This window comes from Punctularia strigosozonata (genome assembly GCF_000264995.1).
Source record: "Punctularia strigosozonata HHB-11173 SS5 unplaced genomic scaffold PUNSTscaffold_5, whole genome shotgun sequence".
Lineage (NCBI taxonomy): Eukaryota > Fungi > Basidiomycota > Agaricomycetes > Corticiales > Punctulariaceae > Punctularia > Punctularia strigosozonata.
The window spans coordinates 1,012,136-1,032,635 of record NW_006767437.1 but is presented as its reverse complement, the minus strand read 5'-3'; the positions used below and the strand labels follow the sequence as shown (position 1 = coordinate 1,032,635).

Genomic DNA, 20,500 nt, shown 5'->3' with positions numbered 1-20,500 from the left:
TGTATGAAGGGGAGGTAGCGGTGGTAGATCCCAATCGGTGATGACATCGGGATCGGAGAGGTTGAGCTCCTCAAGGTCTCGCAGATCCAGCTCGATGACGGTAGTAGAAGTAGAGGATAGACAACGGCCACGCACTGCAAATGTGAGTGGTCCAGCGCGATCCTGGGGGCCTTCACCACAAAGTGACAATCGACGGAGATGAACAGTATTGCAAGGAAGATGGCGGTTTGAGGCCAGAGGGAATATATTGAAGAGTGGGGGCAGGCTGATCGAGGTTATGTTCCTACAAGCCCCGATGATCGAGTGGAAATCGTTCGTCATTCTTTGCTCTGCCCGTTGTTGACGGCCGACCTCACTGCGCAGTACGTCGAGAGCCCGCGCACCAAAGGAGCGAGGCTTAGTCTCAAGTTTGTAGACTGTTCTATATCCAGGCCATAGCATTATAGTATGCACTAGATCGGCCAAATCGGGTCGCAGAGAAACTGTTCGTGACAAATGCCCCAGCGCGATGGCTGAGGGTAGGTAGGGCGATGCATAGAGGAGTGAGATACCCGAGAAATACCACTCTTTGCAGACGATGAGTAGGGGGAGAAATTTACGTTGCGGAATTTCGGGGTAAAAAAAAGCTTTGCGGTCAACTATGGAGGAATGCCAAGGCGGGAGGTCGCAGACGTGCGATAGGATGATCCTGAGAATATCGTGCGGTAATTTGTACGGATGGCTGCTTTGTACCAGTGGACAACTTTTGCGCCGCCGCTTTGATGGCAACCTGAAGGATGGAAGGATGGACCGCATTCGCGACCTGTGCTGATCGGCAGCTGCAAACTTCCGAGTCGAATGGCAGGAACAGTATGGCCACACGGTTTGTCGATCTCTCTTCTCCCTTCAAGTCTCGATAACGCCGCCACGTGCTGGGATTGGTGGTGAGCAGAACGTAGAGCCAGGGAGGCCTAGGGCAAAGGGGTGTGTGCAAGGCTGTACCGTTATGCGACACTCTTAGCTTACGCCCTTGTTCAATGATCATGCATACCGGATGAAGCGCTTGTTAACTCGATGCATGTCCGCGTCTCATGGACAACAGCGGAAATCTACCTTGTCGTCATCCGATGCATGGGTGACGGATTCACGATGAAGTCGATCGCAACACGTATATCCTCGTCGAGGTAGAGCACGACAGCCATGTTTGTTAGATCAGACATTTGGAGAACCGTTTGCAAAACCCGTCTCAGCTGGCCGCGTCACGGTCGGGCGACTTCAGTTACGGTGCTCTATACTGCAGCGAGACTCCTAAGAAGGACCAGTCCTCGCAAACAATAAGTATGGCTGCTAGAGAAACGTGCTCAAAGATTTCCGGGTAGTTGGGATCGCTTGTGAGGGTCTGCCACCGCATCAAATCGTAAACGTACGATAGAACGACCTTGAGGATGTCATGCGGTCATCGCTGGGGGTGGCTGCGTCGTAGATCCTGGGGTGGTTGTTGCTGTTACTTCGGCGTCCACGACTGCGCGAAGAACGAGATGATAGATTGCATGGGCGGCCAAGTTTTCGAACCATCAGTCTGAAATGACGCATAATATTTAATCGCGCAATATGACCTCTAAAGCGATGAAAGGTCCGATAGATACCGAACAAGGCGCATGATACGGTCCGTGTCGGAGGGAACTACCCGGGAGAAACAAGAGGTCGCTGCTCGGCGTCCAAGCCTGCATATGAAACGTCCGTTCGTCCTGGAGACGGGTCGAAATGTCTAGTTCGAGGAGCGCAATCAGGAAGAAGGTCGCTCTCCGGATCGGATATGTCCGTTAGGTCGGACATGTCAGACAGGGCGTCCGTGCATGCATCCTTGGGGCGATATACTAGCGCACGTGCAGTATTAGGCCCGCCATGCCGATAGGTCTTGTAGCACGTAGGGGTCTTCGACATCCAAACTTCGCATTTCCTCCTACGCGAATGGGCGGAAGATGGACGACTTGAAGGTCTGATAGGCCGCGGCGGGATGCATATCACGATACCGGTGCGATGTCGATCGTCAGGTTCCACCAGAGAAGGATAACGCTCTGATGGTGTAAGGGCTGAGGAACTCGGGGGTTTGAGTTTGACGGTTAGTCGGCCAGGCGGAGTGGAGGGTGGCGTGAGCAGTGTGCCGTTGCTCATCCTCCGCTTCTTCGTCGTCCGGTGAGCTGGGTCCTGCGACGATACCTTCCTCTTCTTGGTGGGCACCGAATGAAGGGCATTTGCAGATGCGTGCGCCGCCGCCGCCGCCGCCGCCTGTTCTTGCTTCTGCTTGCGCTTCTCCACCGCAAGCGCCTTCGCTTGCTCCTCCTTGGCGATCGCTTCTTGCAGCATTCGCGCGAACACCTGCACATCGCCCTTCAGCCAGACGTCAAAGACCCCTTCCCACTCTCTTGTCGGAACGGGGAAGTCGAAGTTGAGGTAGATGCTGCGGATCGGCGCCTCCTCCGCCGCTGCCGGTGTTCGGCGAGGAGAAGGCGAGGGAGTAGGCAGGCGAGATGTCGAGCCTTCGGTCCCAGAGGACGCGGCTGCGTCTCTAGACCTAACGGCCTTCGAAAACTGGCGTACAATCGTCTTCGTCCCGGGAACGCGGAGACTAGTGCCGACCACCAAGAGCAGGTCCGGCGGGGACCGCCCCCTGGATCCACCCATCAGGTCCCTCGCGACTACCTCGCCGACCCGCTCGCTGTCTTTGTGGTCCTCGTTGTAGAGTACCACGCCGGGCCGCAGGATCCCCACCCCCCTTGCGCGCTTGCCAACCAACTGCCGCGTCTGTTCCATTGCCTCGCACTCGGGACACAGAGCCAGCTGGCCGGAGATCAAGGCGGGAAGATGCTCCTGGAGAGGAAAGCTGTGCGTGCAGGTCTTGCAGTACATGGTCTGGAGGGTGCCGTGAAGGGGGATGCAGCGCGGTATTTCAATGGGAGGGGACGGGAGGCGGTCATAGTCTTCCCCAGCTAGCGCAGAATCGTCGGGAGGTGACTTCGCCTTGGCTTTATGCCTCGAGCGACGGCTGGAGTCCGGGACTCCGAAGGACAGGCCGCACTTGGACTCAAGGGCATCGATGTTCTGGGTATAGACACGGAGGAGTTGCGAACGGCGGTCGAGGGAGCGTAGCAATTGGTGGAAAGGAGTGGGCTCAGCCTCTTGAGAGAGTTCAGATAGTCTGGCTATCATTTGACAGAACATTGCGGTGGTGTTCTCTGACTGAAGCGAGGGTCAGCGTTTTTGCTAGCATATAGCGTGCCGGAAGTAGGATAATTTTACGAGAGGGTTCTGGAGGATACTCACGTTGAATACCGAGGCATCGAACAGGTCCTTGCCTGACGAGATCAACTCCTTCGGGTTGTCCCGCTTTAACGTCTGGAAGAGCCCTTCGCTCGATCGAAAGTCGGGTATGCCCGCCTGTACAGATATGCCCGCGCCTGGAACATGCTGAGGACACGCAACAACCGCGAAGGGATTTACCCAGGCGTACCAGAAACGACGGCGATCCGTTTGGCCTTTCTGATGGCTTTCAGAACTCCGTTCAGCTGGGCCTCCCGGTCGTGGGCAGCGGACAAAAATGTCGATTTGCTTGGTAGATCCTCTGACGGGTCCAGAGGTAAGAAGAGGGTCATCGGATGCCCTCAAGGGGGTGTAATCGCGGCGGCGTGGTTGCAGAGGCCAGAGGGATCGCAACCAAGGGGGAGCGAAGAGGAATGGTGATGGTTTCGGTCAAGTCACGCACGTCACCTCACTTCCTTCCTCCGCTCACACCGATACTTCTCCGTTCGCGCCGCCTTCCCATCTTTCACCGACCTTTCTTCCTTACTGATGGTCAACCATTCTATCTGGAATCCACGCTATGACGCGCTCACAAAGCACACAAAATGCTGCCATTAGTCGAATCTCTCAACCTGAACGAACGTCTGCAAGTGATGCCCGACCTCCGCGGCTGTCGATTCTGGGCTCTCGCGAGGCTGTTAAGGTCGCAATTAGATGCCGCAGAACATTCATCACCCTGCTCTGTATCCCGGTGCTCCACGGTTGAGTCGCTTTCGGTCACATTCGATCTTCGACTGGATGCATTTCAGACGGGAAGACGACGTACCTGGTCAGCAGACCCTCGCACTCAGCGTGTTGAACATCGTTCTCAACTCTCGCCGTCGACCCTTTTCTCACCTCATGTCGTGCGCCTCGTTCCTTTTTCTCTTGCCTGGACCAGCATGCGTGCATCGTGCCGTTAAGATCATATTGAGGATGTCCCGGCGGCCTCCATTTGTCCACTTCGCTGCAAATTCTCGTATCCGCACTGCTACGAGACCACCCCTTGCTCGTTGCAGCCCTCCTCGGCGCCCTACTTATAATTTTATGCGCCGGCATTTATGCCGCTTTCCCCATTCCATGCGGCAGAGGATACCGCCACGTGATCGTTATCGCTAGATAAGGCAATTTATAAGATTCACTTTTGCCTCTCTTCGGAATGCTCTCCCAGCCCGCAATCAACGATGGCCGCGATTAGCAAAGAATCCAAGTCAGTCAAAATTCCCGCGCCTTTGAACGCCATCGGACTGAGACGAAGCCAGGATTCTGATCGTGGGTGGCGGTGGTGTGATGGTGATTGGCTCGAGTCTCATCTCCGATCTTGCACCGAAGGCTCAGTTCGTGTTTAGGGGTCGTCGACGGCGCTTCACCTAGCGCGTAGAGGGTACACTGACATCCATGTCATAGACGTGTGGCCAATACCGTCTCAGCGCTCGGCGGGGTACGATTTGAACAAGATCGCGTCCAGTGGCCAGTACTCGAATCCCTTCCACGCGGAGCTGTCCAAGCAAGCGATCCATGCCTGGGCGAACGACGAGACATTCAAGCCTTACTATCATAATACTGGAACCGTCAGTGTCTCTGCTGCCTCTAAGTTTGCTCGCTCGGTGGTGAAAGATCGTCGCAGGTGGATGCCTCTTGCGGCTTGGATAATGACGTCACAAAGGGTGTTAAGCGCACCTACGACCGTCTCGTTGAAGAGAAATGGCCTGGAGTCGAATGGCTGGATAACAAGGATGACTTCGTTCGCCACGTCCCGCAGCTGAAGGATGCTCATATTGAGGTAATATACTTCATTGATTGTTTCTACGTGATACGTGCCCTGATACCATGACATCAGGGCTGGAAAGGCATCTGGAACCCAGAAGGCGGATGGGTTGCAGCGCGCGACGCCCTCAACTCTGTCGGACGCGAGCTTCATGAGCGAGGCGTCACGTTTACATCCGGGCCGTCAGTCAACCTTCGCATGCGCACGAGTATACTGCGGCTGACGCAGTTCTAGTGCTGGAACCTTTAAGGAGCCTATAGTTTCCGAGGATGGCGTCACCATCATAGGCGCCCTTGCTGAGGATGGAACGAAACACTACGCTGACCATGTCGTCCTCGCGACAGGGGCGTGGACTCCCAGTCTCATCGATTTGAAGGGCCAATGTCTGTCCAAAGTGAGGTTCGATTCCTTCAATATGAGATCTCTGCGCTGAATCTCGCGCAGTGCTGGGTGCTGTGCCATATTAAACTATCTGATGAAGAGGCGGCCGAGTACAAGGGCTGTCCTGTCGTCTACAACGGAGATCTGGTTCGCAGCGTTTCTCCCGCCCTCCGGCGTGATTTGATCTGATGCACGCAACAGGGTTTCTTCTTCGAGCCATCTAGGTGAGTGCGAAACCGCGACTTCATCGGGGAGGTTGACCTGAAGACCCGCAGGGATAATCTAATCAAGGTTTGTGACGAGTGAGTTCGTCGTCGTTCCCCTCGTCCTCGTCAGCTCACCGGTGCCAGGTTCCCCGGGTTCACGCATTACGAAGAGAACGTGAAACCTTTCGGCGCGTCCAAACCCTCGCGTATCTCCGTTCCCCGGTCGCATGCAGAGCATCCGACGGACACCGTCCCCGACGAAAGCGTCAAGACGATGAGCAAAGTTATCCAATCTATGCTTCCCCGCTTTACGGATCGTCCCCAGCTGGACCAGAAGATGTGCTGGTGCACAGGTAATCCACTTCGTCGTCTCATGTTATTAATTCAGCTGATCTCTCATCGGCGATGCAGACACTGCGGATAGGTATTGGCTAATTACACCTTACCCCGGGTACAAGAACTTGACCATCGCTTCGGGCGATAGCGGGTGTGTCAGCATCTTCTTTCTTCTTTTCCTCCACGCTGATTCTGTTGAGCAGGCACTGTTTTTCCTTTCTTCCTGTAGTCGGGAAATGGATCGCGGACCTCCTTGAGGGCAAGGTAAGCACTTGCGGATATAACTGCGCCGAAGTTTAATGGGCTCTACCTCAGCTCGATGAGGAACTCGCGCAGAAGTGGCGGTGGAGACCGGGCGTGGGCGACCCTTCGCACAGCGACGGCCGCGAAGAGACGTCAAAGGATATCAACGAATTGCCTGGCTGGAAGCACGAAAATAGCAATTTGTCTTGCGCTGTTATGTAAAATGGCTACGTATGTGTGCATATCTTCAGAATGACCTGTGGTATCTCACGAAGAGTTGAATACAAAGGAAATCAAGTTGCTTTTAAAGCGATCATTACAGTTTAATGTTCTACATCGGTCATGACTCAAGCCCTCCCGCTGGCTTTACTAATCTCCACGTCCTGGTCCGCATCCGTGATTCCCTGCTCGTCAAGGAACTTGTCCATTTCCCGCTCTTGCTTGAATGCATCTACCTTGATTCCTCGTGTGCGCCCCTCGACGTTCTGTTCATCAGGGTACTGGTCAGCCTTCAAAGAATCAATCTCGCCTTTGAGTACGGTAAGCTTCAAGCATGGCCACGATGATATGACCACATACTTTTGGACACGGTGCCCGTTTCCTCGGACTTGGCCGTTTCGCGATCCTCGCGCTTGGCGCGTTGCTGGGATGTAGCGTCGACACCGCTGGCGCGGTCGATGGTCTCAACGGTATCAGGTTTATACTCGCGCCCGTCGTGCAAGAAACCGGCCTAGCGCGGAGGTTCCCACGTGAGCATGGCATTCCGACGCCTGAGTGGTGACTTACAGCTCCTCCGCTCATAATGATTCAAGTTTGGGTGGTGAAAGAGATGGACGAGGTTGGTGGATTGGTTTGTGCGGCGAGCAAGCAACCTGGGTTTGCTCATATATGATTCCGTCGCCCAACGTCATCTCTTGCGGATGTCTTCGATCCCGGGGTAAATGTGACGCACAGGGCAAACGAATATCGAGGCCGCCGTCGCATCAACCTCGATTAGGAAGGAGCTTCACCCGATTGGGTTATATCCCTTGAATCGAGATTCTTCCGTTATGACATTTCTAATCCTGCTCTACCCGCCTGTTACGCACCTGGATAGGTTTCATACCAACTTGCAAGACCCAGGGCGCGGATGCACTGTCTTTTTATACCTTGTCGTTCAAACCTGCGCAAGAAGTTCATGTTATACGATATCTGTCTCTGTGGATAGGGTGTGATAGCAATTTGCAATCAACCATGGTTTGAACGTACTCATCAAAGACATGCATCGATATGTACGATATATGATATACGTAGAAGTATCAAGATCCATGACTTCATTGAAGCTGTGCTCGGCGACTTGTCTTCTGACAGTGACAAGGATCGTGACCATGCCTCCTCGCAGGCAGCGTAAGCTCGATCTCCTTTCGTACGCGTCGATATACTGAGAAATGCCGCACGCCAAGCGAGCAGACAGGTTCAGCAGACAGCCGCGGGCATCGACCCCGACCTCCTGACAAAACGACGAAAAAAGCATCTCGACGAGCTCGAGGCGAGTTTCTCATGAATTCCGATGGTCGTGGCACGGCTGAACCGGGCCACGAGCAACAGAGATCAAACTACAGCGAGCCCTCGGCGCCATATGCTGCGCTTGGCCTCGACGACGACGACGACGACGAAGGCGGGGGTGGGCGCACCGCCAAGAGCCGCGCGCGCCAGACCATCTCCGACAAGCGCAACTGGGGACGCAAGAAGAAGTCGACGATGAACGTCCGGACGGCCATCCTGTACAAGAAGAACCTGGCGACGCTGATCGACGAGTCGGTATGGCTACAGCTCGCTTCTGCCGGTGGTTTATACGCGCGTGCTCACGGGCTCGGTCGCACACCCACAGGGAATCGCTGATCTTCCGCCGGACGTGCCTACGTATTTGACGGCTGTCGTTCCACCTCCACCTGAGCCTCCGCGTATGATCTGCACCGTGTGTGGCTACTGGGGCGCGTACAAGTGCAAGAAGTGCGCAGAACCGTATTGCGACATGAATTGCGAATCTGTACATAACGAGACGCGGTGCGAACGTAGGGTCATATAAATGAGCGCGTCGATTTGAGAGACACCTCGGCGATCTGACTTCAGGATGGTCTGATCTTCACAGAAAAGCTTGGTTTTCTGGACCGGTTCTGGACGATATTCCTGGCCTTAGCCGCGAGTCCCTGACAACGCGCGAGGGTCGCGCATGGGTGCTTTGAGGCGGCCGGTCATACGGCGCCGGCGTGACATGCCCGTGTGTTGAACTTGTCAACAGGCGCTCGTTACTCCCCTCGACGTTCATACATACCAGTCAACACAAACGAACAGCGAGCCTGCTCTCGCACCTGCGTCTGGAGGATGGCATACCCGGACCTGGGCAGGATGCCGGTGGCTGTGCCAGTGCCGATAGCCCGATTCTCATTCACGTGTTAGACAGCATATGTACCGGGTTTCTTCTTGCTTGCGCCCGGATACCTTGCACTGGCGATACCCCGCACTGTATAACAAACCAGGACCCCACGACGAAGCCGACGACTTGAATCCAACCATGTCTTACCCGCTCAGCCTCCCGTCGGAAAAACCGCTCTTGACGGTCACGCATCGTATGTGGCGCTTTGCTTCGCGTGTCGCTATGAGACAAACGGATTGAAACTCGGAGGGAAGCCAGTTCGTCCATATGGGTCATCGAGATGCACAACGGAGAGGATAGCAGGATCACGCCTACGTTCATCGACCACGGGTTCAAACCGGCGCTCGACCTGGTGGAGAAGGAATGGCGCGACGCATGGCACCAGGGCTATACCTCTGGTAACAAGGATCTTGGAGCCGGCGCTCTTATAATTGTCGGGAACCGGAAGCAAGACAAGTTCTTCAGTAACGGTGCGTCAGCATCCGCCTCGGAAATTGCATAATTAACGGGAGCTGATGGCATGCGCGCTGCTTATAGGCCTCGATTACGACAACGTCAAAGGCAGTGACGCGTTCTTCCCTGGTATGTTTTCTGTGCATTACTATGTTGAGATGGGGATACCTCGCAGGACGCTGAGGCTTTGCTTGTGACGACGCAGCGACGCTGAACCCCTTCTTACGACGCCTTCTCACGTTCCCTAGTGAGTGTCACAGTGCCGAACCTGATCATGATGTCCGTCGCCCCGCGAGCCCCGAAGCAACCCCTCTGCACCCGGTTTTGGGCACCAGGCTGAGTAAAGCTATCGTCCGGGAGCTCGCAAAGCTTGGCCCTGCTTGCGGGTGGAAGAGGTCACACGTACAAGTCTGACCATGCTCTTCGTTGTGCAGTACCCACGGTCGCTGCGATCAACGGCCACTGCTTCGCGGCGGGGATGATGATTAGCCTTTGTTGCGACTATCGGGTCATGACCGACGCGAGCAAGCGGCGCGCTTGGATGTGCATGAACGAGGCAAGTCTAAGTCACGAACGCACGCTCGCGCCACGCCCCTTCCCCCTGTCCCATCCCCGGGGCTCTGCAGACTCTGGTTGCTTTCGGAAACGAAGGGGGTGACTGACGGATTACCTGCGCAGGTTCATTTCGGCGCCGCGTGGCCAGAGTCGTTTGTAGGTCTCCTGCGGGGTAAGGTCGGCAGCGCGCAGGTACATCGGCAGGTCGCGGTAGAGGGGTATCGCTTCACGCCGCAGGAGGCGCTTAAAGCGGGGTTGGTGGACGTGCTCGTAGAGGGAGGCAGTGACACGGAAGCGGTGCTGGCGAAGGCTCAGCAAGTTGCCCAACGGGTCAGTACCCTTGCGAAGGAGGGAAGTCTTGGGTTGATTAAGGTGAGCGCTGGCGTTACGGTTCGATGATATATATATGTGTGCCACGGCTGATGCGTGACACAGGCGACGCTGTACCCCGATATCGTAAAGTCGACGAAGGGGGATTTGCATATTCCGGTGATTGCTGAGGAGCACGCAGTTGCTAGGGCGAGGCTTTAGCGTTCTTCGTCATGTTGCTTGCTTTCGAGGATCGTGTAAGAATTGGAATGCGTGTGTGTCCTATGGGGAGATAGACATCATGATGCGGGTTTGTGATCTTGATCACCTGTGTGCCACCACCAACGCACAAAGATCGGAGTTGCGGAAGGTCCGTTGTCACGAATGAAAAGCCATGATGAGACCAAGAAGAGGCCACGGAACGATGTAACACTTCCAAATTGATTCTGCATCATGATCAGCATATAGCACTCCGTCACGTTCAAGAGATCCTAAAATCAACTACAAGCAGAGAGTGTTGGACGTGCAGTCGCTGTAGAAGGCACAGGAACGTATCCATACCAGACTGTACCCGAAATAACGACCGAGGGGCTAAAACCGCGATGGTACGAGTCGGCAACGATGCTGGCAACAAAGACATCCAGAAGCGTGCGAAGCATGCGTTGTCTGTGACTTGTACTGTGACGTCACGCGTCGTTACGACCGGCGGCCCTTCGTCGACCACAATGGTGTGCCATGCTTGCAGCCGATCGGAAGCCGTGACCGCAGGGAGAAGGCGCCCCGCACCCCAGCAACCGTATAAAACCACAATGGCACCCCGGTTCGCGGTTTCCTCACTCCCCAGGCTGGGCCTTCGGTATCTACTTTCCCCTTCCCTCGTCCCCGTTCTTTCAACCCCGGTCTGGTCTTTCATTTCATTCCGCCCACACAATGCAGCTCGGTCTCTCGTTCTCCGTGCTTCTGGCAAGCGTCCTTTTGGTCCTCTCCTCTGCCGACAGCGTCGAGGCGGCCCCCTTCAGGCGCAATGCCGGGATGATCACCCTTCCCCTCAAGCGCCTGCACAAGCCGAGGGATGACATCCACCCGCAGGTCGTGAGTGTCCCCCACCGTAAGATTGAAGCGTGGAAATCGCGTTCTGATGGCTTGCCGTAGCTCCTGCAACAACACATCAACCGCGCGCACAAGCGCCTCGCGCTGATGACCGGCCGCGAGGCCCCGTCCAAGCGCGAGCTTGAGGAGAACCTCCACAAGCGCTTGTACATCCCCCCCGGCGGCCGCCCTGGCACGTCCGTCGGCAAGCGCTTCAACCGAGTTGGCACGAAGGTCAAGACCCTTAACACCATCGAGGAGTCCGACGTCACCGTCAACGAGTTCAAGGGTGGCAACCAACTGAAGGGCGGCAGGAAGGCTAAAGGCGCCAAGGCCAAGGCTGCTGCCGCCGCTGCCGCCGCTGGTGCAGGTGCAGGTGCGGCTGCTGCAGGTGGTGTCGCGTCGAGCACTGCGGCTGCTAGTGACGACACCGGCGCTCCTTTCTCTGAGACTGCTCTCGACGCTCAGAACGCCGGAGGCCTCACCCAAGCCAATACGCCCACTGCCAACAACTCTCTGGGCCTGGCTATCGAGTAAGTGGCTCTTGGTCAATCGTAACCTGACCCCTATGCTCACCGGCACGATCCAGGGCCAACGATGTCGGATACATCGCGACCGTCCAGATCGGCACCCCTCCGAAGGACTTCAACATGCTCATGGACTCCGGTTCCGCCGACTTCTGGGTCGGCGCGGAGAACTGCCAATCCGAGAGCGGCGGCGACTGCGGCAACCACAACCTCCTCGGCACCCAGAGCTCGTCGACGTTCAAGGCGTCGAACCAGCAGTTCCAGGTCACGTACGGTACCGGTAACGTCGCCGGCGTGAAGATCACCGATAACGTCGCGATCGCCGGTCTCCAGCTCAACGCGCACGAGTTCGGTGTCGCCGAGCAGGAGAGCGTCGACTTCTCTGATGACTCCGTGCCCTTCGACGGTATCATGGGTCTCGCGCAGTCGGTCAGTTGCCCCCATTCGATCATATCAGTTCGAAGCACGTGATGCTGATCGTCGCTGCAGACCCTGTCGGAGCAGCAGGTGCTCACGCCTCCCGAGTCGCTGGCTCAGGCCGGCTTGATCAACGACGCGATTGTCTCGTACAAGATCTCGCGTCTCCAGGACGAGAAGAACGACGGCGAGGTCACCTTCGGCGGCCTCGACGACACCAAGTTCGACGCCAACACGCTCGTCACCTTCGACAACGTCAACACCCAGGGCTTCTGGGAGGGTGCGATGGACGCCGTCACCGTTGACGGCACCGACACCGGCCTCCAAGGGCGCACGGCGATCCTCGACACCGGCACCACGCTCGTCGTCGCGCCCCCCGCGGACGCCGCGGCGGTGCACCAGCTGATCACGGGCGCCAAGTCGGACGGCCAGGGCGGGTTCACCGTGCCGTGCACGACGAACGCGAGCGTCGCGCTCAGCTTCGGCGGCCAGACGTTCGCCATCAACCCCGTCGACCTCAAGTTCTCGCCCGTGGACCCCACCGACCTCAGCGGCGACTGCGTATCCGGCATCTCCTCCGGCCAGATCGGCGGCGCGACGGAGTGGCTCGTCGGCGACGTGTTCCTCAAGAACGCCTACTTCTCGACGGACGTGACCAAGAACCAGATCTCGCTCGCCACCCTCGTCTAGACGACGCTCCGAGACCTACTACGAACGCGATTTGCGAGTGGGGGTGTGGTGCAGTAGCTGCAGTTTTGGGGAAAGGGGCATTGTACATTAAGTACGAGTCATGTCCCCCACTGCATTCAGTTTTATATTCGGAACCTCGTCAAAACAAGAGACCGCGCCGCTCCCTGCATTTGTGTATCTTTAGCCACACCGCTTTCTTTGTGCTATTAGTTTTGATAATGGAAGACCAAAGGGGTTGATAGAACCGTTTTCTGATGCCGTCTAGTAGAAAGGTGATTGATGCACGGTAGAATCGTATTTCGAGAACTGCGAGATCCTCCGATGACAACTCGTGGCGGGTCGATATCTACGTACAAGCATGATGAGGCATTCAATCTGCTTCGGCTGTGATTCGGGAGGTAGGGCTGCCCCCAATCAGGTCGTTGTTATCCCACAGTTAGCTTCGTGTGGGTTCTCCTCCTGGTGTGGGCCAGCCGAGTGGGTGCGCTCTATGCACGCAGCGCTGAATCCCGCTGATCGACTTCCAAACATAAATCCATACAAACGGGCTTCGCCGTGGGCGCCATGATTAGCGCTGCGTGTATAAAAGGGCTTCAATGGCGAAGATGACTCGCTGCTAAGGTTGAACTGCCCTTTCTCGACGTCGACGTCTGCCGTACCAGTTCGCCCTTGCTCGAAATGTCGTCTCTGCCGCCTGAGGAACAGCTTTGCGACGACTGCTTCAAGGGCGTGAAGCTCGAGGGAACGCCGAAAGGCAGCGAGAGCAAGATCGGCCCGTTCAACACCTACGTCGCCAAGCCGGAGCAGAACAAGAACGAGAAGGCGGCCATCGTTTACTTTTACGATGCGTTCGGGTTGAGGGTACGCACGGTCGTTCTGCATGTCTCACGAGGTGGTGAGCTAATCTCCCGTCTTGTTTGCCCTGCATATAGCTGCAAAACAACAAGCTTATCCCTGATATGATCGCGGAGAAGACGGGCCTGACCGTCTACGTCCCGGATCTGTTCAACGGTACGCATGCACTGCCAACTGCGCCCGTGCGCCCCATAACGAACTCGCCGCGCAGGTGGAGGAATAGCACCTGATGCTCTGAAAATGCCGGAGACCGCGCAGGCGGCGAAAGCCCAGGGGACGCTCTCTAAGATCGCATCGACGGGGAAGTTGATGAGCGCATTCATCCCATGTGAGACTATATGCGTCCGAGTTCGGAAAACGAACGTTTCTTTTTTCTGATGTCGTGCATTAGTCGTGATGAAGCACCGGCCGGCAGTGCATTTCCCGGCGGCGGCTGAGTTCCTCAAGGTCCTGAAGATCGAGAAAGGCCACGAAAAGCTCGGCGCGGTCGGGTGCGTCCACCTTGCTTGCACGCTCCGACCTACCCTACATTCGTACTGAACATCGCGTATATGCGCCCCAGATACTGCTACGGCGGCAAATTCTCCGTGCACTTCAACGGCACCGGCGACCTGACCGCTTCCGTCGCCTGCCACCCGTCGATGCTCAACATCGACGACATCAAGGCGATCCAGAAGCCGATCTCCTTCGCCTGCGCCGAGTCGGACGCGCAGTTCGGCGACCAGCTCCGGACGGAGGCCGAGAAGACGCTCAAGGCGAAGAGCGGGCTCGAGGCCGAGTTTGTCCTGTACGCCAACACCGTGCACGGCTTCGCGGCGCGGCCCAACCTGGAGATCGACGACGTCAGGAAAGGATTCGAGGGCGCGCTCGCGCAGACGTGTAGGTTCTTGTCCAAGCATCTCGTCTAATCTTTCTCTTTTCCGACGTGCTTAGTGTTGTTTGTACTTATACCCCGGGAGTCGCTCTGCGAACATCCCGCGTATTCTTGTCCACAACCAAAAGAGGAGCGATCCTCTCATAATGATGATACATACATATCACTCCTGGTATTTACTCGCTCGATCCCTGTCAGACATGTCGCATATACTCATCCACAATTGAGTGCGTAACGTCTGTGAGATCACCTACGGCCCTTTCCGCACGCCCTTCCGGGCCGTCCTCATCGCTCTGATCCCGTCGACCCGCGCGGTCGATTGCTTCCGTAGACTTCGTGAGGACGATATCCAGCGGCCGGCCACGTGGAACCGGCCTGGTAGCTTGACTGAGATGACCCCCTGGGCTTATCACCGCCATCCGTCTTCGATGGATCGCCAGCCTGATGATGATCAGGTAGAAGGAGATGGCGATGACGGAGGGAAGCTAGACGAGGATTGCAAGTCATCAATTGTCTGGATTCTTATCACTGAGTCAGACATGGGTGTGCTCACGGCGTCTGCGATTATGTATTGCGCGTTGAGGTTGCAGGCGAAGAGGACGAGGGTGGCCGCGAGCACGACGGAGTATAGCATCCCAGACTCCATCATGACGCGCACGACTATGGGCGTGTTGCGGAATTGAGCATTGAAAGTCTCAACTTCCCGAGAAGACCATAATAGGTACGCCAACAGACCTGAAGGGCGGTCAGAAGATACGTCATCATTGGGAGGTGACGATCCACTCACATGTGCCGACTAGGTTTGCGGCCAAGGACGTCGAGTAGAAGAGGGCGATCCACGCTTTCGTCGGTTTGAAGAAGAAACCGTCGGAATGGGCGGTCAAACTGGTGATTGCGATGATGCCCCGAGGCCGAAGCTATAGCGAGAATAGATTGTTAGAAGCGCGCTCTGATAAACAAAGGATTGTCCAGTCACCAGCGAGTCCGCACCACAGCAATATCGGAAGGACGTTTAGCTGGACGCTGTGCTAGACAATGTAGCATCGCCAGATCTAGCTCTGTGATTCAGAGACGCTGCGGCATATCCGACTTTTAACATGCTCACCACGAGGTCATCGCCCAGCAGTGTCTGATATACAAGGACGACTTGCTTGGCAACGAACGTTGCGTCCTTAACGCTGGCGAAGTGTGTCGGGAATCTTGACGAATCTGTGGAAAAAATGTATGAAGTTGATCAAAACGTACTAGAGTACCGGACGCATGTCAGAAAACGGTTTATCCTTCGTAGTGGATGTGAAACAGTACCGCGGATGCGCCAGCCCGCAGCAAACACACAACGTAGAAAATTTAGGAGTCTTTGAGTCGCCTGAGTACGCAGTAGTTCGTACACTGTCAACCCGAACATGAGAAGCGAAAACCCTGATGTTTTCAGCTGCCATATCCTTATGGGTATGAAGATGGAGATGCTTGCCATACGCAGGACCTTCCACAAACTTCGAGATAACGGCCGTTTGATCCAGGGAGATGTCAGACATGGTGATCCTCGTAAAGCGGCGTCAGCGTCGCGAATTCGAGAGATACGCATTTATATAGATAAAAATGAGCGTTGCGGTCTTTGAACTTAGTTGAAGTGCAATCTGAGGGATGCTGGATGGCGCCTATGGCTGGAGGATCTAGTCACATCATCTGTGGGGAATTTTGGCTCTGCATACTGCGCTCCCATATATACTCGGCAGTGGACACTGTTGAGGCGCAAGACGCAGACTCCAGAACGACAGCACGATCTTATGTAGGTTCGACATCACGGTAGGTAGGTAGGTAGGTAGGTAGGTAGGTAGATTGCCGACGAGGTCCCGACAGCCGAAAGTGGCGCGCCGCGCCGCGGTCGCGGCCGCAGGTGAGAGTTATATATTAAGTTATATGCCGGCCTTCGCGCGTCGAAACTCGCAGGCCTTAGTCGCGACTTAACGCGGATAGCCGCATATTCCGCGACTTGAGACTTAACACGCGGCTAGTCGGCGACTTCGACATCACTGTTGATTTGGGGGAGTCGGAACCCGGCGCAAGGCGCCCCCTTACTCACATAAGAGAAGGGGGTTTGTGACGAGCCTGTCACGCGCTGGGGACGGGCGGTTCAGGATTCCCGTGGCACTCTGTGGGCGCATAGACTGCCAACTTGTGCCTTCTGCTTTCGAGAACGAGATCATGACTGCTTTTCTCCGCCGACACTTGCTTGGAAATTAGTTATATACGCAGTACCTCCCACCGCCCCGGTATCACCCAGCTCTGACGCTCACGCGCTATGTTAGAGGCCACCGACTTCACACTCCCTGGACATGAAGCAGACGGCGGCTTGACTGTTGCGCTCATGCGATACAGACCTGCAACGAATTTGAATTCACACGCAGTCAAGGAACGATTGTCGCTCATCTTTGCGCATGGAGTATCAAACCGTGAGTTTATCGTAGCTTCGAGTTTGAACGCAGAATGGTGCAGTAAACGATATTGTACAGACAAAGAATCGTGGAAGCCAACGATAGAGCAGATCTTTCGTTTGCAGGCGGCTGCCCCTGATGGTGTCTTCCGTGTCTTAGAGGCATGGTGCATAGATTCCCCAAATCATGGACGTGCTGCCGTGATCAACGAGCAGCGCCTGCAAACTCGTCCGCCTGGGATGTGTACGCTCTTTCTTACCTTGGTCTATGTTAGGTAGAGGTCTCTAACATGCCCACTCCTCATTAGCTGCATATGAATGGGGTCGCGCAGTTCAAGTTCTGCTGAAGGCGGGTCTGATTGCCGGCAACGCCGTGATTGGCATTGGTCACTCAGCGGGCACATGTGTCATGTGCGTGTTTGGGTTACGTTGTCATCTGTTCACTGATTCCATTCGATCTTCACCACATGTAGCATCTTATCGGCAGCTACGTTCCCCGAATCGCAACTTCCGTATCGCTCCATGATCCTGATTGAACCGCCCATGATGAACAAGGAGACCATCAAACATGTTATGCAACCCAATTCATCTATCGTCCTCGCCACCAAATTCGCGAGCAAGCGCAAGGACGTATGGCCATCTCGTACAGCTGCTCGTGAATGGCTCGCAAAGCGCATGCCGTGGAATCGCTGGGAACCGGAGGCTCTGGACCTCTATGTCGTGCGTTATAGCATTAAATTCAGGCGCGAGGTTGGTCTTCTCATCGCCCAATTACCTCAGGAATACGCTCTCAGGGACTTGCCTACAGCGAAGTACCCTGACATTACAGAAGGCGTGACGCTCTCGTGTACCCGCGAACAGGAATACGCGGGCTATATCTACCATCAAGACGGGCTAGACAGTCTCGAGAAGCTAGGTCCGCTTTCCCAAATGATACCCGTGCATTGCATATTTTCGGGCACGTCGGTGATGGTGTACGTTGGAAAGATTGTTTTTGCCCGCGGATTTCAGATGCTAATTTGTGTCGGGGCTTATTAGCTCCGATGAGATGCAGCAAGTGATTCTGAATGAAAAAGAGGGCCGAAAAATGGCTACAATCAAGAAGATTCCCGGGGCTGGACATGCGGTATGTGAATCTGGCATCTCATATGATTTAGTCTCGAATCGCTGATGCGCATTTCGAAGATTCCACAGGAAGACCCTAAAGGTCTCGCGTCGGCCATCTGGGCAGCACTGCGTCATGATTACGAACCGAGGAGTCGACTTTAACGTCATGTATAGCTTCATCGGCCTGAATGTTCAATGATGAATGAAAATATGCCGGTAGTAGTGATGTTCTGTTACGAACGAGTGCTGGATTGTAGTCCCTGCTGTTCTCGAATTGGATAATGGGAATCATGAGACCTTGTGACGAGAACATGGTGCACTACCAACGTTACTCATGCCCGTTGCCGGCGTTATCCATCTCATCGAGGTTCACCGTTTGGCGTTGACGTTCGGTTGAGTTGCACTCTACCCTTCATTTGGCCGCGGTGATATCTCGAAAGATTCCTAATATATCAAGACGATCTCCGTCTCTGTATACTCCGAACTTTGAATACATAGAGGCAGCGCCTACTGTTATATACACGATTACACACTACATGAGATCTTGTGATACTCAACCCATCATGAGTTAGGACGGATCCGAAGTTTCGTTGAGAGCCACGCCCATTGTTGCACGTTAAACAACGCCGTAGAACGAGTTGTTAAATGTTTTCGTGGCATCACTTGCATCCTCAGACGCAAATCGGAGCTTGGAATGTCGTAGATCAGTTTGTGATTTGGACCGCAGTGATTGTATGGCAATGGCCTCATACCTGACTTGCGATTGCATCGTTCGCCAGACCTCTGCGAGGTTCCTCTCCCGAGCTTTCAGCCACCTTATTGTTCTGAACTTGAACGCGTACACCCGAGAGCGGGTAATTGTTGGAAAACGCGATAGTCGTACTGCCATATGAGGCCTGGCTGAGCATCTCGCGGGCGTTAAGCCTAGGATTCGTGTTGATGACCTGGATGAACCGATGTGCCCAGAATATGGAGAGAACAACGTACATAGCAAGAAGAGAATTTGCATAAACTGTGAAATCGAGATGATCGTTTGCATCAACATGGGAGGTTCAACAATTGACTCACGATTGTCCACGAATTGATACATGCTTAGATAGACGAGATTGTCTGGCATCACGACGAACTACAGCCGTGTCAGTAAAATCAAGTATAGGGTATGCATCATAAACATACACATATGAGGATGGCGATATCAATCACGCTGGTGAGCGCGCCAGTCGTGATAACATATGTGATAATGCGGTTGACCAATGTGTTTGTTCTACCAGAGATGAACAAATTGTACGTGTATGACGAGATAATCAATAATCACCGTCTGATACCTGTGCGGCGAGTGCTCAGGTAGTAGGTCATTGCGAGTGCGATAATAATATCGTCTGCGGCTGCGACAGCCATGGATCCGGTGTAATAGCCCTGCGAGAGTAATTCAGGCAAGGAATCCGATTTACCGTTACGGATGCGCATACTGTGATCCTTCGGAATTGCGAGAACTTCGGGAATACAAATCTACCGGAATGCCATCAGATATTAGGCCGGACTGCATCATGAGTAACGCACGTCAACGCCATGACAGCTGTAAGAAGAGATCATCAGAGGGTCCACTGTCCATTTGCTCTATTATACTCACCCATTTCTAATCCTGCGATACATGCGATTTGCATGCTATGGTCGTATAATATTGGTTGGCAGAAAATACTCACCGAAGTGAGCGAATGCTAGAATAGTCTGCATCAAGTTCTGAGCTACAGTTTTACATCGAGCAAGGAGTGATACTGACCACCACGCCAACTAGGATGTAGTTTTTGTTGCTGACTTCGAACAACGATAATTTCAGCGGCTCGTTCGGTGTTAAACATAAGAGCACGAACGAATCCATAAACGCCACGCGTAGAAGCTATAGTTCGGTTAGTCTCCGCGTGCTATGCGTGATAAGTACAACTTGCAGATGTATTGAGAATATGGTAAGCGCCTTAGACTCAAATCAGACGAGAGTCGAAGTGAAGTAATCACAACCACGGACCGTTATCCCTGTGTTCACGTCGTCGGAGCTTGATATGCAATCAGCGGCTGTTTAAATCAAAAATTATCGGATCTACACTCGAGTGACTTGTGAGGCCGCCGTGTTCCCAAACTCAATGATCACAAGTCGAAAGATGAAGGCGCATATCAAAAATGCGTGAACGGTCTCCAAAAGCCTGTGTTTTTTTTAAGAAGAGGTGTCGTCGCCAGGGACTAGATAATGCACGAACCAAATGTAGACAATCTACATCATAGCCAACCATCGATCATTGCAACATGTGGAATACGAGTATAATTGCAACTCACATAAGACTTCAGGCGCCACGTATCCTTGTTCCAGTTTCTCTGCATATAGATATATACTTGCGAGGTCATAAGTCCCCATAGCCTGTATGGATATCGTTTAGCTTATGTCGACGAGGTAATTATATCCTGAACACTCGCGCGCTCGAGATGAAGATGCCAATGAGCACAGCGCCTGTAGTCGGTACCAAGGACAT

The 20,500-nt window shown here is 54.5% G+C and overlaps 10 protein-coding genes across 10 annotated transcripts; 6 read left to right on the top strand and 4 right to left on the bottom strand.

The window, feature by feature from the left end:
* Positions 1–1,556: 1,556 nt before the first annotated feature.
* On the bottom strand, positions 1,557–3,648 carry PUNSTDRAFT_101645 (DHS-like NAD/FAD-binding domain-containing protein). The gene is made up of 3 exons (XM_007382936.1): positions 3,491–3,648; positions 3,304–3,437; positions 1,557–3,219 (listed from the first exon to the last, which is right to left on the bottom strand). Exons 1-3 carry the CDS (start codon positions 3,630–3,632, stop codon positions 1,663–1,665), a joined length of 1,833 nt encoding a protein of 610 aa, XP_007382998.1. The 5' UTR covers positions 3,633–3,648; the 3' UTR covers positions 1,557–1,662.
* An 854-nt stretch (positions 3,649–4,502) lies between these two features.
* On the top strand, positions 4,503–6,474 carry PUNSTDRAFT_113129 (FAD dependent oxidoreductase; the record flags this gene model as incomplete). The annotated part of the gene is made up of 13 exons (XM_007382935.1): positions 4,503–4,528; positions 4,581–4,611; positions 4,668–4,928; positions 4,985–5,101; positions 5,159–5,268; positions 5,321–5,480; positions 5,531–5,614; positions 5,669–5,691; positions 5,743–5,769; positions 5,818–6,026; positions 6,085–6,160; positions 6,213–6,273; positions 6,325–6,474. The coding sequence occupies 13 exons, from the start codon at positions 4,503–4,505 to the stop codon at positions 6,472–6,474; spliced, it is 1,335 nt and encodes a 444-aa protein (XP_007382997.1).
* A 125-nt stretch (positions 6,475–6,599) lies between these two features.
* PUNSTDRAFT_133501 (uncharacterized protein) lies at positions 6,600–7,053 on the bottom strand (the record flags this gene model as incomplete). Its single annotated transcript, XM_007382934.1, has 3 exons — positions 6,600–6,781; positions 6,832–6,982; positions 7,039–7,053. 3 exons carry the CDS (start codon positions 7,051–7,053, stop codon positions 6,600–6,602), a joined length of 348 nt encoding a protein of 115 aa, XP_007382996.1.
* A 506-nt stretch (positions 7,054–7,559) lies between these two features.
* On the top strand, positions 7,560–8,320 carry PUNSTDRAFT_113128 (uncharacterized protein; the record flags this gene model as incomplete). Its single annotated transcript, XM_007382933.1, has 4 exons — positions 7,560–7,638; positions 7,695–7,780; positions 7,840–8,052; positions 8,123–8,320. 4 exons carry the CDS (start codon positions 7,560–7,562, stop codon positions 8,318–8,320), a joined length of 576 nt encoding a protein of 191 aa, XP_007382995.1.
* A 486-nt stretch (positions 8,321–8,806) lies between these two features.
* PUNSTDRAFT_120099 (ClpP/crotonase) lies at positions 8,807–10,267 on the top strand (the record flags this gene model as incomplete). The annotated part of the gene is made up of 6 exons (XM_007382932.1): positions 8,807–8,861; positions 8,923–9,138; positions 9,327–9,368; positions 9,556–9,677; positions 9,800–10,048; positions 10,112–10,267. The coding sequence occupies 6 exons, from the start codon at positions 8,807–8,809 to the stop codon at positions 10,205–10,207; spliced, it is 780 nt and encodes a 259-aa protein (XP_007382994.1). The 3' UTR covers positions 10,208–10,267.
* A 750-nt stretch (positions 10,268–11,017) lies between these two features.
* PUNSTDRAFT_67213 (aspartic peptidase A1) lies at positions 11,018–12,708 on the top strand (the record flags this gene model as incomplete). Its single annotated transcript, XM_007382931.1, has 5 exons — positions 11,018–11,077; positions 11,138–11,465; positions 11,553–11,607; positions 11,664–12,030; positions 12,091–12,708. The coding sequence occupies 5 exons, from the start codon at positions 11,018–11,020 to the stop codon at positions 12,706–12,708; spliced, it is 1,428 nt and encodes a 475-aa protein (XP_007382993.1).
* A 599-nt stretch (positions 12,709–13,307) lies between these two features.
* Positions 13,308–14,624, top strand: PUNSTDRAFT_86184 (alpha/beta-hydrolase). The gene is made up of 5 exons (XM_007382930.1): positions 13,308–13,569; positions 13,641–13,719; positions 13,775–13,891; positions 13,955–14,054; positions 14,126–14,624. The coding sequence occupies exons 1-5, from the start codon at positions 13,387–13,389 to the stop codon at positions 14,469–14,471; spliced, it is 825 nt and encodes a 274-aa protein (XP_007382992.1). The 5' UTR covers positions 13,308–13,386; the 3' UTR covers positions 14,472–14,624.
* PUNSTDRAFT_143182 (uncharacterized protein) lies at positions 14,614–15,972 on the bottom strand (the record flags this gene model as incomplete). The annotated part of the gene is made up of 5 exons (XM_007382929.1): positions 14,614–14,628; positions 14,692–14,922; positions 14,991–15,172; positions 15,225–15,354; positions 15,826–15,972. The coding sequence occupies 5 exons, from the start codon at positions 15,970–15,972 to the stop codon at positions 14,614–14,616; spliced, it is 705 nt and encodes a 234-aa protein (XP_007382991.1).
* A 473-nt stretch (positions 15,973–16,445) lies between these two features.
* On the top strand, positions 16,446–18,193 carry PUNSTDRAFT_86182 (alpha/beta-hydrolase). Its single transcript, XM_007382928.1, has 7 exons — positions 16,446–16,890; positions 16,951–17,115; positions 17,180–17,282; positions 17,345–17,591; positions 17,652–17,845; positions 17,910–17,997; positions 18,057–18,193. Exons 1-7 carry the CDS (start codon positions 16,740–16,742, stop codon positions 18,138–18,140), a joined length of 1,032 nt encoding a protein of 343 aa, XP_007382990.1. The 5' UTR covers positions 16,446–16,739; the 3' UTR covers positions 18,141–18,193.
* Positions 18,194–18,594: 401 nt separating this feature from the next.
* PUNSTDRAFT_44016 (uncharacterized protein) lies at positions 18,595–20,500 on the bottom strand (the record flags this gene model as incomplete). The annotated part of the gene is made up of 14 exons (XM_007382927.1): positions 18,595–18,666; positions 18,731–18,990; positions 19,047–19,104; positions 19,155–19,242; positions 19,294–19,394; positions 19,448–19,487; positions 19,539–19,554; positions 19,609–19,620; positions 19,682–19,706; positions 19,759–19,875; positions 20,002–20,029; positions 20,231–20,244; positions 20,307–20,388; positions 20,439–20,500. The coding sequence occupies 14 exons, from the start codon at positions 20,498–20,500 to the stop codon at positions 18,595–18,597; spliced, it is 975 nt and encodes a 324-aa protein (XP_007382989.1).